At 42.0% G+C, this 15,757-nt stretch overlaps 1 protein-coding gene across 2 annotated transcripts in view; it reads right to left on the bottom strand.

The window, feature by feature from the left end:
• The window catches only part of ANOS1 (anosmin 1), a 151,602-nt gene that overhangs the window by 116,236 nt on the left and 19,609 nt on the right, over positions 1–15,757 (bottom strand). For both annotated transcript variants that reach the window (XM_074858854.1, XM_074858855.1), the window contains exon 2: positions 5,768–5,815. In XM_074858854.1, coding sequence (XP_074714955.1) covers positions 5,768–5,815 — 48 coding nt within the window. The remainder of the gene's footprint in view (positions 1–5,767; positions 5,816–15,757) is intronic.

The following is a 15,757-nucleotide window of genomic DNA, read 5'->3' as shown; positions in this document are numbered from 1 at the left end:
AAGGGATCTGGGGGTGCTGGTCGCCAGCAGGCTCAGTGTGAGCCAACACTGAGCCCTGGCAGCCAAGAGGGCAAACTGCATCCTGGGGTGCATCAAACACAGCATAACCAGCCGGTAAAAAGAGGTGATTGTCCTGGTGTATTCAGCGTTGGTGCAGCCTCACCTGGAGTCCTGTGTGCAGTTCTGGGCCCCACAATCCAAGAAGGATGTGACGGTCCTTGAATGTGTCCAGAGGAGGGCAACAAAGCTGGTGAAAGGGCTGGAAGGAATATCCGATGAGGAACGGCTGAGAACTTTGGCCTTGTCTAGTCTGGAGAAAAGGAGCCTGAGGGGCAACCTCACTGCTCTCTGCAGCTTCCTGAGAAGGGGAAGGGGAGGGGGAGGTGCTGAGCTCTCCTCCCTGATACCCAGTGACAGGATGTGGGGGAATGGTTCAAAGCTGCACCAGGGGAGGTTTAGACTGGACATTAGGAAGCATTTCTTTACTGAGAGAGCGGTCAAAGACTGGAACAGGCTTCCTAGAGAGGTGGTCAATGTCCCAAGCCTGTCAGTGCTTAAGAGGCATTTGGACAATGCTCTTAATAACATGTTGTAACTTTTGGTCAGCCCTGAATTGGTCAGCCAGTTGGGCTAGATGATCACTGTAGGTCCCTTCTAGCTGAAATATTCTATTCTACCCTGTTCTGTTCTATGAGGAGTGGCTAAGGGAACAAGGGTTGTACAGCATGGAGAAAAGGAGGCTGAGGGGAGATCTGAAAGGAGGTTGTAGCGAGGTGGGTGTCGGTCTCTTTCACCAAGCAACAAGTGTTAGGACAAGAGAAAATGGCTTCAAGTTGCACCAGGAGAGGTTTAGATTGGATATTAGGAAAAATTTCTTCACAGAAAGGTTGTGAAGCTTTGGAACAGGCTGCCCAGGGAAGTGGTTGAGTCACCATCCCTGGAGGTATTTAAGAGATGTAGATGTGGTGCTTAGGGACATGGTTTAGTGGTGGACTTGGCAGTGCTGGACTTGATGATATTAAGGGTCTTTTCCAACCTAAATGATTCTGTGATTCTCTTCCTCTGATTTCCAAAGAAAAACCCAACAAGTTTTAAAGACTCAGCTTCATGCTTGATACATTAAAGAGTAAAACATTAAAAGAACCGTTTTCAGGATCAAATAGCTACTGGATTAACATTCACTGGTTTTATCAATATATAAACAACATACGGATGTTGTTACAGAAAAATACTTTAGTTTGTATATACAGTAATTCCCAAGAATCATTTTAATTCTAACCAATAATACCAAATGGTTTTCTCCTGGATAAATTGTAGAAAAATGTCTAAACCTTAAAGTAAACTTCATTGCCAAAGTATATTTTTGTAGGGACTATAAGAAATTAAAACACACCAGATATCTACTGTAATTTCATAGAATCACAGAATCATTCAGGTTGGAAAAGACCCTTGGGATTATCGAGTCCAACCATCAGCCCTACTCTACAAAGTTCTCCCCTACACCATATCCCCCAACATCTCATCCAAATGACCCTTAAACACATCCAGGGATGGTGACTCCACCACCTCCCTGGGCAGCCTATTCCACTGTCTGACCACTCTTTCTGTGAAAAATTTTTTCCTAATGTCCAGTCTAAACCTCCCCTGTTGCAGTTTAAAGCCGTTTCCCCTTGTTCTGTCACTAATCACCTGTGAGAAGAGACCAGCAGCAACCTCTCTACAATGTCCTTTCAGGTAGTTGTAGAGAGTGAGGAGGTCTCCCCTCAGCCTTCTCTTCCTCAGACTGAACAGTCCCAGCTCCTTCAATCTCTCCTCATAGGATTTGTTCTCCAGGCCCTAAACCAGCTTTGTTGCCCTCCTCTGCACTCGTTCCAGCACCTCGATATCGTATTGAGGTGCCCAAAACTGGACACAATACTCAAGGTGTGGCTTCACCAGTGCAGAGTACAGGGGGACTATCACCTCCCTACTTCTGCTGGTCACATTATTTCTAATACAAGCCAGGATGCCGTTGGCTTTCTTGGCCACCTGGGCACACTGCCAGCTCATGTTCAGCTGCTTGTCAATTAGAACCCCCAGATCCTTCTCTTCCACACAGCTCCAGCCACACCTCCCCAAGCCTGTAGCGATACATGGGGTTGTTGTGGCCCAAGTGCAGGACCTGGCACTTGGCCTTGTTGAAGCTCATCCCGTTAACGTTGGCACAACGATCCAACCTATCCAAGTCAATCATTGGATGGCTTAAAAAAAAATAAAATTTGTTCCATTCAATTTCTAATAAAAATTCTTATTCTTCCGAGACCATGAGACTTAAAAAAAAAAAAAAACAAAAAAACAAATACCCACCATAAAGTAACAGTGAGAAAAATAAACACAGTAGAAAAAAGAAAGACAAAGCTATTAAATAATATGAAGGGCATAGGCTCAAACAAAACAAAAGAACCATGGACAAAGTTAGACAAAAAAAATCTGGTTTCAAATCTATTTCCAAAGAAGTTCACCACAAACTTCACTGACTACAGTGCCAATTTTACCTCAATACTCATATTCGCAGGGGAAGACAACCATGCAATTGCAAGATCCCAAGAAAGTCTTCAGTCTGTACAAGCAGACAAGTAGGAGTGCATCAGGGCAGTGAGTAACTACTGAAATAAAAAATGGCAATTTATTTAATGATCTTATAGTTGTCCTAATTATAAAAGAGTATTTTTAGCCTGCTGGAATTACCACCTCATGTCAAAACAGGGCAAGCATTCAAGAGCTCTCTTGTGTTTTATCTTATAAAATAGACCTCTGGAGAGATCTTATTAAATTAAATTACACATAAAATTATTAGTGCATATTTTGCTGCTTACAGTCATGCTTTTGTGATTTGCTCCATTAAAATAACAAAAATAAATAGCTGTTTGGGATGTAGGTAGCAATCTACAACTGTTCCTGTGAGAGCTAAAAGCAGCTTAGTTCAATAGATTTGCACCTCTTTCAAAACTTGGTAGTTCTCAAAGGTATTCATCTTCAAACTAACAGTTGTTGTCTACACTTTTATTAGAGGGCAATGGTATAATAGCTGGAATTAATTTTAGAGGTACTTCACTGAACAAATAAACTTGAATATCTTATCAACAGCTATCTTCAACTAGAGAAGCATTCTTAAATATAAAGACCACAGACTTCCAAGAAAAAAAAAATAATTTTCATTGTGTGCTAGTATTATGATATTTTTCCCAGAAATTCTATGTACAAAATTGTCGCCACAAAATTTCCACAGAATTTTATGCCAGACTGATCTTACTCTCGGAGAATAATGGACAGAGACTTTAGAACAGCTTTTTCCTGGTTCAGGTCTAGGCAAAAGGAAGCCAAAACAGACATCAAAGGTGCAACGATGAGAAAACATATGAAAAAGCTCTGTATTGGATGCTTTATGATGATTTTTTCTTCTCCATAGCTCCATCTCCCATCCAGAACATCTACTTTTACAGGCTACTGTCTGCCCTTGGAATGAAGAAAATACTTCTAAAATAAAATTGGGATTCCTTATGTTACAAGTAAGAAGATGGACTACTCTGTACCTTTTCCTTCACATAAAGTGTACTATGAAAGATTAAATTAATAGAAAAGTTACTAAATTAACTACATCAATCTTTTATTGCTGTATCAGCTACTGTCTGATACACTGATGCAACTTCCAAATAACATTTCTCCACTGTGTATCAGATGCAAATACTTGTGCAAACAAAAGGTGCTCCTGTGCTTCAAAGTCCCCCCACTAACAAAGTAGCTGGATGTTTGCTGTCATCTGCATTTTACCACAAATCACCTCACAAAGCTGTGTCACTAAACACCACAACCACAAAATAAAGATGAACACTGGAAGAATCCTTTAGAAAAAATGTCATCTGAGATATCAGAATCACACTCATATAAACCTCCACTGAGGTGCTGAGAAGCAGTGAAAGGAATTTGCATTTTTAAAAGCTTAACTCAATCCCCTGCATTACTTTGAAAGTTTCAGTTAGGTAATGCTGTTGTTTGACTTTGCGTTGCAAAACACAGAAGACCAAAGCTTGTCTGAAATGAGAACATCCTGCTCATGTTCAGCTCTGCTAACAATTTAAACAAGTTTAAATTTACTTCTTTTTCTAAATATGGCAACACTGCTTTCTTAAGGAAAATGTATTACCTTCCTAAAAAAGAATGAAAATATAAGGTAACATGACTGTAAAGTATATGCAAAGTAATTTCAACTCTTCTTTCATTTTGTATTATAATACAATTTGTAGCATTCTTACACTGATTTCAAGAGACTAATAGAATCTTAAGCTAGTCCTTAAATTCATAGTACCTTATATACACCTTATATGGATTCTATGAACTTGGGAATGACTCAGAGAGATGTTCCTATAACCTCTGCTCTACTTTAAAATCTGGATAATTTTTCTTGTATGATTCTTACTTTGTCAGGTAGACAAACCACTGGAAAACCTTTCAGATTACATACCATTGTAGCCTTCATAACTGAATAAAAAAGAAAATTACATCAGGATCACTGTGGTACAAGACCCCCACACTTCCCTTAAAAGGCAATTCAGTTATGATGAAACACATTTTCTGCACCTCTGTTTGGTTTTTTTTCAAGAATGATGAGATTTCATTGCAAAGGTTTAACCCTTAGCAGCATGGCACAGCTAATGGGAAATGTTCTGTTCTCTTCTTATACCGACGTTGTTATACCCCATTTTTAATACTGACAAAAGCAATCAACTTTGTTTTATTTTCCTGCGATAGAGCAGTCAATAAATTTGTCTACTTCCAATCCCATTCATTTCAATGGAAGCTAGATCAGTGAACCAGTAATCTCACTCTTTAAATGTAGAGAAGAAATTGTCATGTGTTAAAATCAAGTGTTAGCACCAGCATATGCATAGTTTACATTATTAAAACACTACAGAACAATTCTACTTGGATTTAATCCCATTTGCAGTACAACGTTCACAGAATAAGGAATAAATATTGAAGTTAAAAAGCCTAAATTCTTGTAGAAATACATTTTCAGGAAGATTAGACAAAAATACTACCTTCAATATTTTCAGGTAAACTTCCAACAGATGCATCTTCCATGACATTTACAAACAGTCAGCACCAGAGTGTGTAATTCCACTTTGACCCACCAAAGCTCCTAAATCACTGTTGCTTCTATCTAGGCACCATAGAAAGACTCTTGCACAGGAGAATCAGTTGACAATTAGCTCACCTACCCTCTAGGCTTTCAGGATTAAAGTGCTGGGATAGGACAGGGCATCAGTAGAGTCACTGGGATTTGTATCAATAATATTTTCAAAGAAATTCAGTGTCAGGCTAAAATTTAAATGCCCGAACTGAATGAAATGTTGAATGTTGACATACCTTGGTGCTGTTGGAGGAAGATTTTACAGTGATTAACAGTTTTACTCTCTTATGACCAAAACCACTGAAAGAACACAAATGATACACCAGATTTTAGCCAGTGTAAAGTTTGTTGATAACCACAGAATTATGCTGGTTTAACTGAGCTTGATAAGTATCCTCAACACGATTCCTTTCTCCTGAAACAGTAAGCCACTCGGTTTTAATTTTGGATATTTTATTATAGGTTGAGGACTCCAAATAAATAGACTCCAAAGAACAGATGCTTCTGAAAATAGGCTAAAATGAAAAGCTCTTAATCTACAGACAAGCAATTGAAAGCAACTAGGTAACTTAAATGAGAGGGGAAAAAAGGACATACCTTTGAACACTGTTTATGATTCTGGCACCAAGCAAGTGATCCATTGTTCTGAAAGACAAAGTACATGAATATTAATATTTCTTTAAGACTAGACATGATCATCCTAACAGGTTTAAACAGAATACACCATCCAGTTCTGCTTAGAGAATGATGTTGTGTCACAACACTAGTACCAATTCTGACTCCAACTCCCTTGTGTTGAGTAAAAGGCTCAGGCAAGTGTAAAGTGACAAGAGGAAAGTTAGGAAAGCTTTTCATCAGGCAAGGCTGGTGGAAAACTGACTGAATTCACCTTTTAGTCCATCTTTGTAAACATTATCTAGACTTGCTAGGAAGCAAACAAAAGGTAACAGTTGTATTTAAGAAACTGATATGGACTGGTAGTAATTCATGAACAGAAAGCCCATTAGTCAAATTTCAATATTGCACAGTACTTAAAATAAATTGTCAACGAAAGATAATAAACAGCCTTGAAGTAAATGGAAAATTTAATTAAATGAGACATGAGTTTACCAGAAGTCAACCATGCCAGTTTTATTTTACCTTTTTTGACAAAAAAGTGCATTACCCAGATCAGGAGACACTATAGCTCTCATTTATCTTGACTGTAGTAAAGCAACCAATACAGTACCACATACAGAATAATAATGTAAGCTAAAGGAAAAGAGAACATGATGAAAACAGAAAGATAGATATGAAACTGGCACAGGGACAAACAGCAACCTGCAGTTCTACTAGGGGAGCTTCTGAAGGGTCAAATCTGGAAACAATATTTCCTGGTAACAAAACATAGCTCAGGAAAGAGAAGTGTATGTTTGTGGGGTTAAAAGATGAAACAAAATATTGATTCACATTCTGTATATTGGAAGATCAAAACATCATCAGGAAGACCTGAGTGACTCTGTGGACTGAACATGAGAAATGGGGTACAAACTCTGCAACACAGAGTGCATGTTCATGTACTTAGGAACTTATATGTATATATTTCTTCCATAATAAATCAGTAACACAGATTTGGACCAGACATTCTGGGAAGTTCAGGAACTGAAACTAAAGCACTGAACTTGGATGTTACTTACTCTTGTACCTTAAGAACCAAACTAATGCAAATTATACTTATGCTTTCACCTCAACTTTTAATCTGAACTTCAGAAACTTTCATATATGCCAGTTTTTTTCAATGAGCTGTAATGCTAAAAATTTCTATTCCTGTATTACCTAAGGAGCTCTGGAGATGATAAATGTAAAGACATCTATTCATTTCACTTGTAAGCTTATTTAGGAACAATTTAAAATTTTTATTTCATACAATTTGATTTCAATATTTTATGAAAATTTATTTTGTCTTATCTTCCCAGCAGATTACAATGCAACCATTATTTGATTTTATAATATCATTTTTATCTGCCATTACTGTAGAATTTAGCTAAAAATGAGATTTGCTAGCATAAGAATAGCAAACTATGAGCACCATATCAGGTCCAACCCCTTCAAAAAGAGAGACATAAATAGAAGAAATAAAATTTTAGAACAGCTGTAAATAACATATGCTAGTGGGAATACTTCACTATTACTCTCAATGCTGTATGAGGATTTATTATTTCCATTTACAGATCTAGCCAGCAGTAATGTTAAAACAATATTTTATGTGCTACTTTCAATTTATCCCCCCTTTCTTCTTCATATAAAATGTGACAGAGGTAGCTGATTGCAATAACAGATTAGTATCAGCTCACCACTTTGTTTCAGTTATGCTGCTGCTTTCCACTGAACTAGAAAAATCACTCCTGCCTTTGAATTGTATCTGTTACTTGAGACACTAACACCATAAATGTCCAGATGTGTGGCTCCCCTACTTCATAATTTCAATGTCTACAACTGTTTTCATGTTTCTACTGAAAGCTATTACCACTTGAATTAAAAAGTAAGTTTAGCAAAACATAAAAGTATTGTTTAGCAGCTTCATACAAACTAACATGGTGTGAATGATCTTTCATTGTACAAGGTGAAAGAGCAAATTCTACAGGCTTCCTTTGAACAACAGGGTATCAGAGGAAGCAGGAATGTGAATGCTAAATGAATGCTCTCCTCCACTCTACATCTTAGCAAATGATTAATCTAAGTTGCACATTCAGCTGTGACTTTTTTTCTGCTTTCAATCTAGCGCACCTGACTGAAACTGTAATTTCAAACTATCAGAAATTTGTTTTATCTGTAGCATTTTACATGCTCCCAGATTACATCCTCAGTTCCCTCATGTCTGTTCTTCTTAAAACTCAGTCCTGTCCTGACTTATTGCAATGAGAGTTTTGACTTAGTCTTCAGTGGTTGCTTAATTCTGCTGTGCAGAAATGGCCTTAAGGAAGAGTTAAATACCACTGTTTCTGCTCATCTATAAATCTTCCACCAGTGTACCTTCAGGGAAACCTTAAAGTATCTTAATATGTACACTGAAGAGAAGAAGAAACTGTGCTCAACGGAGAAAACTCCAAATATTCTATATTCCCAGCACTGACACGTCATATGAAAGATGTCAGGCAGACAAGACTAAAACAGTCTCCAACATCACATAGTAGATGGAGACAACTGATGGAGACACTTTCAGTCTGTGACAAAGGAAACTGTAGACAACCAGAATCAGACCTTCAAAGAGCAGGACTGTTTGACATGTATAAGGCAAGAGTTTACAAAAGCATAGACAGGAGAGAAAAAACAGGAAAAAAAAAAAAAAAAAAAAGAGGATAATTTAAAAAAGAAAACCAGACAATATTACAAGATTCATCATTCAATTTTTTCATGAAAATACAAGCCACAAGTATTTTCAATGAACCTGGTAAATCGGCATCTCTAATCAGTCTTACTAGGCTTCATTTCAGCAAGTATATGTGCCCACTTGCTTTCCTCTGGTAAATCACAAATATCCTTGGGCCTAAACAGGTAAGATATAAAAATCTGTGTTCTGTGCCCTCTTATGCCTTGAAAAAAAGAAAAGTTGTGCAGCATCTCTTGTAGGAAAATAATGCATGTAGAGAGGCAATGAATAATCAATCTTCACCTATCTACAGTGTGCCCCAGGGGAAAAAAAAAATAATAAACTTCACAAGCAAGTAAAAACTCAACTTTCATTGGAACAATGGCAAAAAAAAAAAAAAAATTCCTTCATTTGCATCTCTGTCCATAATTATGTTAGGAGATAACAACCCTTTTTTTGAAATGCCAGAGATCAGCTGTGAAAAATGAACTAGACACTTAATCTGCTATGACAGTACCTGTATACCTATTACCAGTTTTGGAAGTCTTTTCTCCCCTGCCCAATCTTCAGTTCACATTTGAGTGAAACCGCAATCTCTCAGAAGTGCCTCTCCTGATGACCTCACTGATTCTTTCAAAATGACAAAGAAGCATAGAAATAAGCCCTTCACTGACGTGAAACAGAGCATTTGAGTAGACAAATCAATAGCTGCTGTAATGATGAATTTAAAAGAGACACATTCTAAACATTTTCCTTAACCTTTCAAAAATCTCAACAGCATGAAATTATATGTAATGGTAAACCATAATTTATACCATGTCTGACATACATTTCCTGACTGCATGCTTACTAAGACACAAATTAACATAGGGACTTATCTACGGCAGTGCTGTGTGTCCCCAGGCCCAACTCTGAAGTGTGGAATTAAGGTGCAGAATGGAATCAACAAATTCAAACTAGGCTTTCCAGTTCTCAAAATACCAAAGTATGCACCTAGGAATGAATTTCAGAAAAGCCTGTACACTTAGTGGGGAGAGATACCAAACCCAGCAGACAGGAAATGCCTAAGAAAAATTTATTTCTCAAAGCCTTTCTCTTGAGATTAAACATGAACTTGTAGTAGATGTATGGACAGGGGAACAACAGTCCCACTTCTCCTGGGTTCTGGTGTTTAATTATCCTTTTGCATATGAATAACCAGGACATATTTTTCTTTGAAAATACCGCAGAAAAATGAAAAGACCATACCCTTTTATACAACAGCTTGAACACTTGCCCCAAAAGTCTTTCACCAAGCTAGAGTAAATTTAAGCCCTTATGCACTTTGAAATTACTTTTAGCAACAGGATAGAGTGAAGACTGAAACCTGGCCAGCAAAACTGAACCACTCTGTAGAAATGAACAGGAGATACATGAAGTTAGAAGAGAGAGTGAACGAGCAAGGTCATAAAGCCCAATGACGAGGTCCACCTCTGAGAAACAGGACTGCTCCTTCAAGAACAATTCACGCAAACATATTTTTAACATCTTCAATTCTACATGCTTGTCCCATGTACGGCAAGTTTGAAGACCATCCACTGGAGAAGCCATGGATAGAAGAGGATCAGTATGAGATGAAACCACCCATACAATACAACAGAATCCCCAAAATATTCTGGTTCCTTGGCTTCCATCCAGGGAAGTCAGGAAGGACATACAAACAACTGAAATGTGTACATTTTGTTCCTTTTATAAAGTTTCTTATTTCATTGTAAATTATGTCTTAAGGAAATAATTAATTCCTTAAGTAAGGGATTTCTGTTACCTTATAATGGTTCTAATAAGGAATGAAATTGAATAAAGCAAGCATCAACAAATCATAATTTGAGTGTTACTGAGCAGGACCATTCCCGATACTTAGATAAACAGGAATGGTGTTTGCACGTATAGCAGCAGTTTCCACTATAAACATTTGATTGGGATACTTCATCCCACCTGGATAGAAAATGATCAGACCTTGGTTAGTTAAGCTTTCATCACCTCTAAGCTATATTAAACCATGTGACAATGCTAGTTACTACTACGAAGTTCCAGCTAATATAAAACAGTGTCATATATGGCAGAAAACGCAAGTCTGTCCAGTAGCTGCCCCTGGATTCCAGTCTTCCCAGTTGCTGGCACCTGGATACAAAGTCCCCAAGAACACAGCCCCACTCCAGCTGCTGGTATAGACTGTCTCACACACACTGACAGAGCAGACTGGGACTCCAGTGGCCAACCCCCCCTGTGGCTGAGGGGTTTACTCCAGCCTCCAGTAGCCAACATCCCTGTGACCTCGCCCTTAAGAGATACACTGACACACCCAGAGCTGGTCAGGACCCCCCTGACCCTGCAGTAGCCAACCTGCTGTACTCTCACCCCTGCAGGCACACACTCATACCCGGCTCCCAAGCCACCTCACCCACCCATGGGATTGTCCAGCTGGCTCTTCACTACTGCTCACACTCTCAATCACACTCGGTCCACTTGCTGGTACCACGGATGCACCGGCCACTGCCCCAGGGTCTGATTCTGATTGCTGGCGCTCAAGCCCCCATACACACACATGCATGGACACACACACAGAACAGATGCCCTTCAGCCAGGAAAAGAGTTAGAAGTGGAATTTAATAAGATAGGACTGACTGCGCTGGCCAGGAGCAGGGCATGGCCAGACAAGCATATCACCTATTCACACACATCCAGTGCTTTTTTATGCCCTATCCCTTTATTTCCCTGTCATAAGTCCTATGCAATCCCAAATTGCTCTTCCTCTGCACCCCATAATGTGTCCCATACCCCAGGCAGTGTCTTCCCTCATTCCGAAAGGGGATCTGGCTTTGATTCACCTTGATGGGTCTCATGGCTGCACACTAGGGCTGAGGCTCTCCTGGGACAGGCTGTCCCTCTCTCCAAGCCATTAACCTGGGCTCCCGTCTGCCTTCAGCCCTCTCTGCTTCTCTGGCCTTGCAGAGATGGACCTCTGATGGGCTGATGGCTCCTGCCTGTAGTGAGCCTGGGAGCAGCCAGGCAGGATGTGATTTAGGATCCCCCACCTGCCATTGCCTCTCTGGGCTCTTTTGGGGGTCTGCAGACGAGCTATTATCACACAGCTTAACAGTTCATACCTACATATTTTATAGCAGTCAGAGAACTAAACCAAATTCCATATAGCCCAATGTCATGTATCCAAGGGTGGCAAAAAATGGTTACTGAAGCAAAAGTGTAAGAACTGGATGAGCAACTAAGGGCTCGTTCCATCTTTTTGGTTTTTCTTGTTATTCTCTGTAATTTTCCTACTTCTACTGTACTTTTTTTGAGATGAAAGGCCAGCAACAGCATGCAACGTTCAAAATGGACCATGGTATAATTTACACAGCATCGCAATATCTTCAATTTCTTTCACTGTTGTTTTTCAGAAATCCTTAACTCTCAGTTTATAGTTTCGATTCCTTCAGAGAAATTAGCTGATATTTTCACCTTTGGCACATATTTCAATGTTGTGAGTGCAGGTGTCAGGGCCATGAAGACATGAGTATGTCTTAACATCCCTGAGCAGCTTCATCTGGAGTCTCCACACTCACCTCCTGCCCATGGGCCCAGAAGTCCCATTTGAGTACAGCTGGGGCTGTCAGTCCTTCCATAAGCTATGATGTAGCTATGCCTGTCTCTGGCCTTAACTCCTGGATGGACATCCTGTGTTGTAGGCAGCTCATCTCCTGGGTGTACACTGTAGCTTGTCTCTGGCCCTGTCTCATACCTAGACCTGGGACCCATGGTTGAGGCCTCATCTCCAGCCCTGTCCCCGGTCCTGTCTCCAAATAGACTAGACTAGAATAGAATAGACTAGACTAGAAAAGAATATTTCAGTTGGAAGGGACCTACAGTAATCATCTAGCCCAACTGGCTGACCAATTCAGGGCTGACCAAAAGATACAGCACGTTATTAAGAGCATTGTCCAAATGCCTCTTAAGCACTGACAGGCTTGGGACATCGACCACCTCTCTAGGAAGCCTGTTCCAGTCTTTGACCGCCCTCTCAGTAAAGAAATGCTTCCTAATGTCCAGTCTAAACCTCCTCTGGTGCAGCTTTGAACCATTCCCCCACATCACAGAATCAACTAGGTTGGAAAGGACCTTGAAGATCATCTAGTCCAACCATTAACCTAACACTGACAGTTCCCAACTACACCATATCCCTAAGCACTATGTCGACCCGACTCTTAAACACCTCCAGGGATGGGGATTCCACCACTGACCTGGGCAGCTCATTCCAACGCCTAACAACCCGTTCTGTAAAGAAATGCTTCCTCATATCTAGCCTAAACCTTTCCTGGTGCAACTTGAGGCCATTACCTCTTGTCCTATCGTTTGTTACTTTGTTAAAGAGGCTCATCCCCAGCTCTCTGCAACCTCCTTTCAGGTAGTTGTAGAGGGCGATGAGGTCTCCCCTCAGCCTCCTCTTCTCCAGACTAAACAACCCCAGTTCCCTCAGCCGCTCCTCGTATGACATGTGCTCCAGACCCTGCACCAGCTTCGTTGCCCTTCTCTGGACACGCTCGAGTAATTCAATGTCCTTTTTGTAGTGAGGGGCCCAAAACTGAACACAGTAATCGAGGTGTGGCCTCACCAGTGCCGAGTACAGGGGTAAGATCACTTCCCTGTCCCTGCTGGCCACGCTATTTCTGATAGAGGCCAGGATGCCATTGGCCTTCTTGGCCACCTGGGCACACTGCTGGCTCATGTTCAGCCGGCTGTCAATCAACACCCCCAGGTCCCTCTCTGACTGGCAGCTCTCCAGCCACTCCTCCCCAAGCCTGTAGCGCTGCTGGGGGTTGTTGTGACCCAAGTGCAGCACCCGGCATTTGGCCTTATTGAAACTCCTACAGTTGGCCTTAGCCCATCGCTCCAGCCTGTCCAGGTCTCTCTGCAGAGCCTCCCTACCCTCGAGCAGATCAACACTCCCACCCAACTTGGTGTCGTCTGCAAACTTACTGAGGGTGCACTCGATCCCCTCGTCTAGATCATCAATAAAGATGTTAAACAGGAGTGGCCCCAAAACCGAGCCCTGGGGGACACCACTCGTGACTGGCCACCAATCAGATTTAACTCCATTCACCACAACTCTTTGGGCCCGGCCATCCAGCCAGTTTTTTATCCAGCAAAGCGTGTGCCCATCCAAGCCTCGAGCAGCCAGTTTCACCAGGAGAATGCTGCGGGAAACGGTGTCAAAGGCCTTACTGAAGTCAAGGTAGACAACATCCACAGCCTTTCCCTCATCCAATAAGCAGGTCGCCCTGTCGCAGAAGGAGATCAGGTTTGTCAAGCAGGACCTGCCTTTCATAAACCCATGCTGACTGGGCCTGATCATCTGGTTGTCCTGCATGTGTTGTAAGATGGTACTCTGGATGAGCTGCTCCATCAGCTTCCCAGGTACCGAAGTCAGGCTGACAGGCCTGTAATTTCCTGGATCATCCTTCCAACTCTTCTTATAGATGGGCATCACATTGGCCAATTTCCAATCTATCGGGACCTCCCCGGTCAGCCAGGACTGCTGGTAAATGATGGAAAGCAGCTTGGCAAGCACCCCAGACAGCTCCTTCAGCACTCTTGGGTGTATCCCATCCGGTCCCATAGACTTGTGTATGTCTCTGTGATGTAGCAGGTCACTGACTCTCTCCTGGATTGCAGGGGGGTCGTTCTCCCAGTCTCTATCATCTGGCTGAGGGGGCTGGATTCCCTCAATACAACTAGTCTTGTTATTAAAGACTGAGGCAAAGAAGGCATTAAGTACCTCAGCCTTCCCCTCATCACTTGCTACCAAGTTTCCTTCAGCATCTAGCACGGGATGGAGGCTCTCCCTGGTCTTTCTTTTGCTATTGACATAGAAACATTTCTTGTTATCTTTGATTGCTGAAGCCAGATTAATATCCAGCTGGGCTTTGGACCTCCTGATTTCTGCCCTGCATAGCCTCACAGCCTCTTTGTAATCACTGTGAGTGGCTAGCCCCTTCCTCCAAAGGCTGTAAACTCTCCTTTTCTCCTTGAGTTGCAGCCAAAGCTCCCTGTTCAGCCAGGGTGGTCTTCTCTGCCGCCTGCTCCTCTTAGAGCACCTGGGGACTGCCTGCTCCTGAGCCATAAACACTTCCTTCTTAAAGAGCGCCCAGCCTTTCTGGACCCCTATACCCTTCAGGACCATCTCCCAAGGGATCCTGTCAAGCTGGTGCCTAAACAAGACAAAGTCAGTCCTTTGGAAGTCCGGGATGTCAGTTCTGCTTAGCCCTTTCCTGGCCTCTCTAAGAATAGAGAACTCTATTATTTCATGATCGCTGTGCCCTAGTCGTCCTCCAACCACGACATCATCCACCAGTCCCACCAGTCCTTCTCTGTTCACAAGGAAGAGATCTAGCAGGGCACCTTCTCTAGTTGGTTCTCTCACCAGCTGTGTTAGGAAGCTGTCGCCTACACATTCCAGGAATCTTCGGGACTGGTCACGCTCTGCTGTGTTGTATTTCCAGCAGATGCCTGGGAAGTTGAAGTCCCCCACAAGAACAAGGGCAAGCAATCGTGAGATTTCACCCAAGTGCCTATAGACTATTTCATCCACCTCTCTGTCCTGGGTGGGTGGCCTATAGTAGACTCCTACTACAACATCTACCCTGTTGGCCTTATCCTATCACTGGATATCAGGGAGGAGAGCTCAGCACCTCCTTCTCCACTTCCCCTTCTCAGGAAGCTGCAGAGAGCAGTGAGGTTGCCCCTCAGGCTCCTTTTCTCCAGACTAGACAAGCCCAAAGTCCTCAGCCATTCCTCATCGGACAGTCCTTCCAGCCCTTTCACCAGCTTTGTTGCCCTCCTCTGGACACATTCAAGGACCGTCACATCCTTCTTGGATTGTGGGGCCCAGAACTGCACACAGGACTCCAGGTGAGGCTGCACCAACGCTGAATATACCAGGACAATCACCTCTTTTTACCGGCTGGTTATGCTGTGTTTGATACACCCCAGGGTCAGTTTGCCCTCTTGGCTGCCAGGGCTCACTGCTGGCTCACACTGAGCCTGCTGGCGACCAGCACCCCCAGATCCCTTTCTGCAGGGCTGCTCCCCAGCCACTCCTCTCCCCATTTATACTTGTGCCTGGTGTTACTGCGTCCCAGGTGCAGAATCTATCATTTGGGCTTGTTAAATTTCATCCCATTAATCATAGCTCAATGCTCCAA

This window comes from Strix uralensis, chromosome 2 (assembly GCF_047716275.1).
Source record: "Strix uralensis isolate ZFMK-TIS-50842 chromosome 2, bStrUra1, whole genome shotgun sequence".
Lineage (NCBI taxonomy): Eukaryota > Metazoa > Chordata > Aves > Strigiformes > Strigidae > Strix > Strix uralensis.
This window is presented reverse-complemented; position numbering and strand designations above follow the sequence as displayed.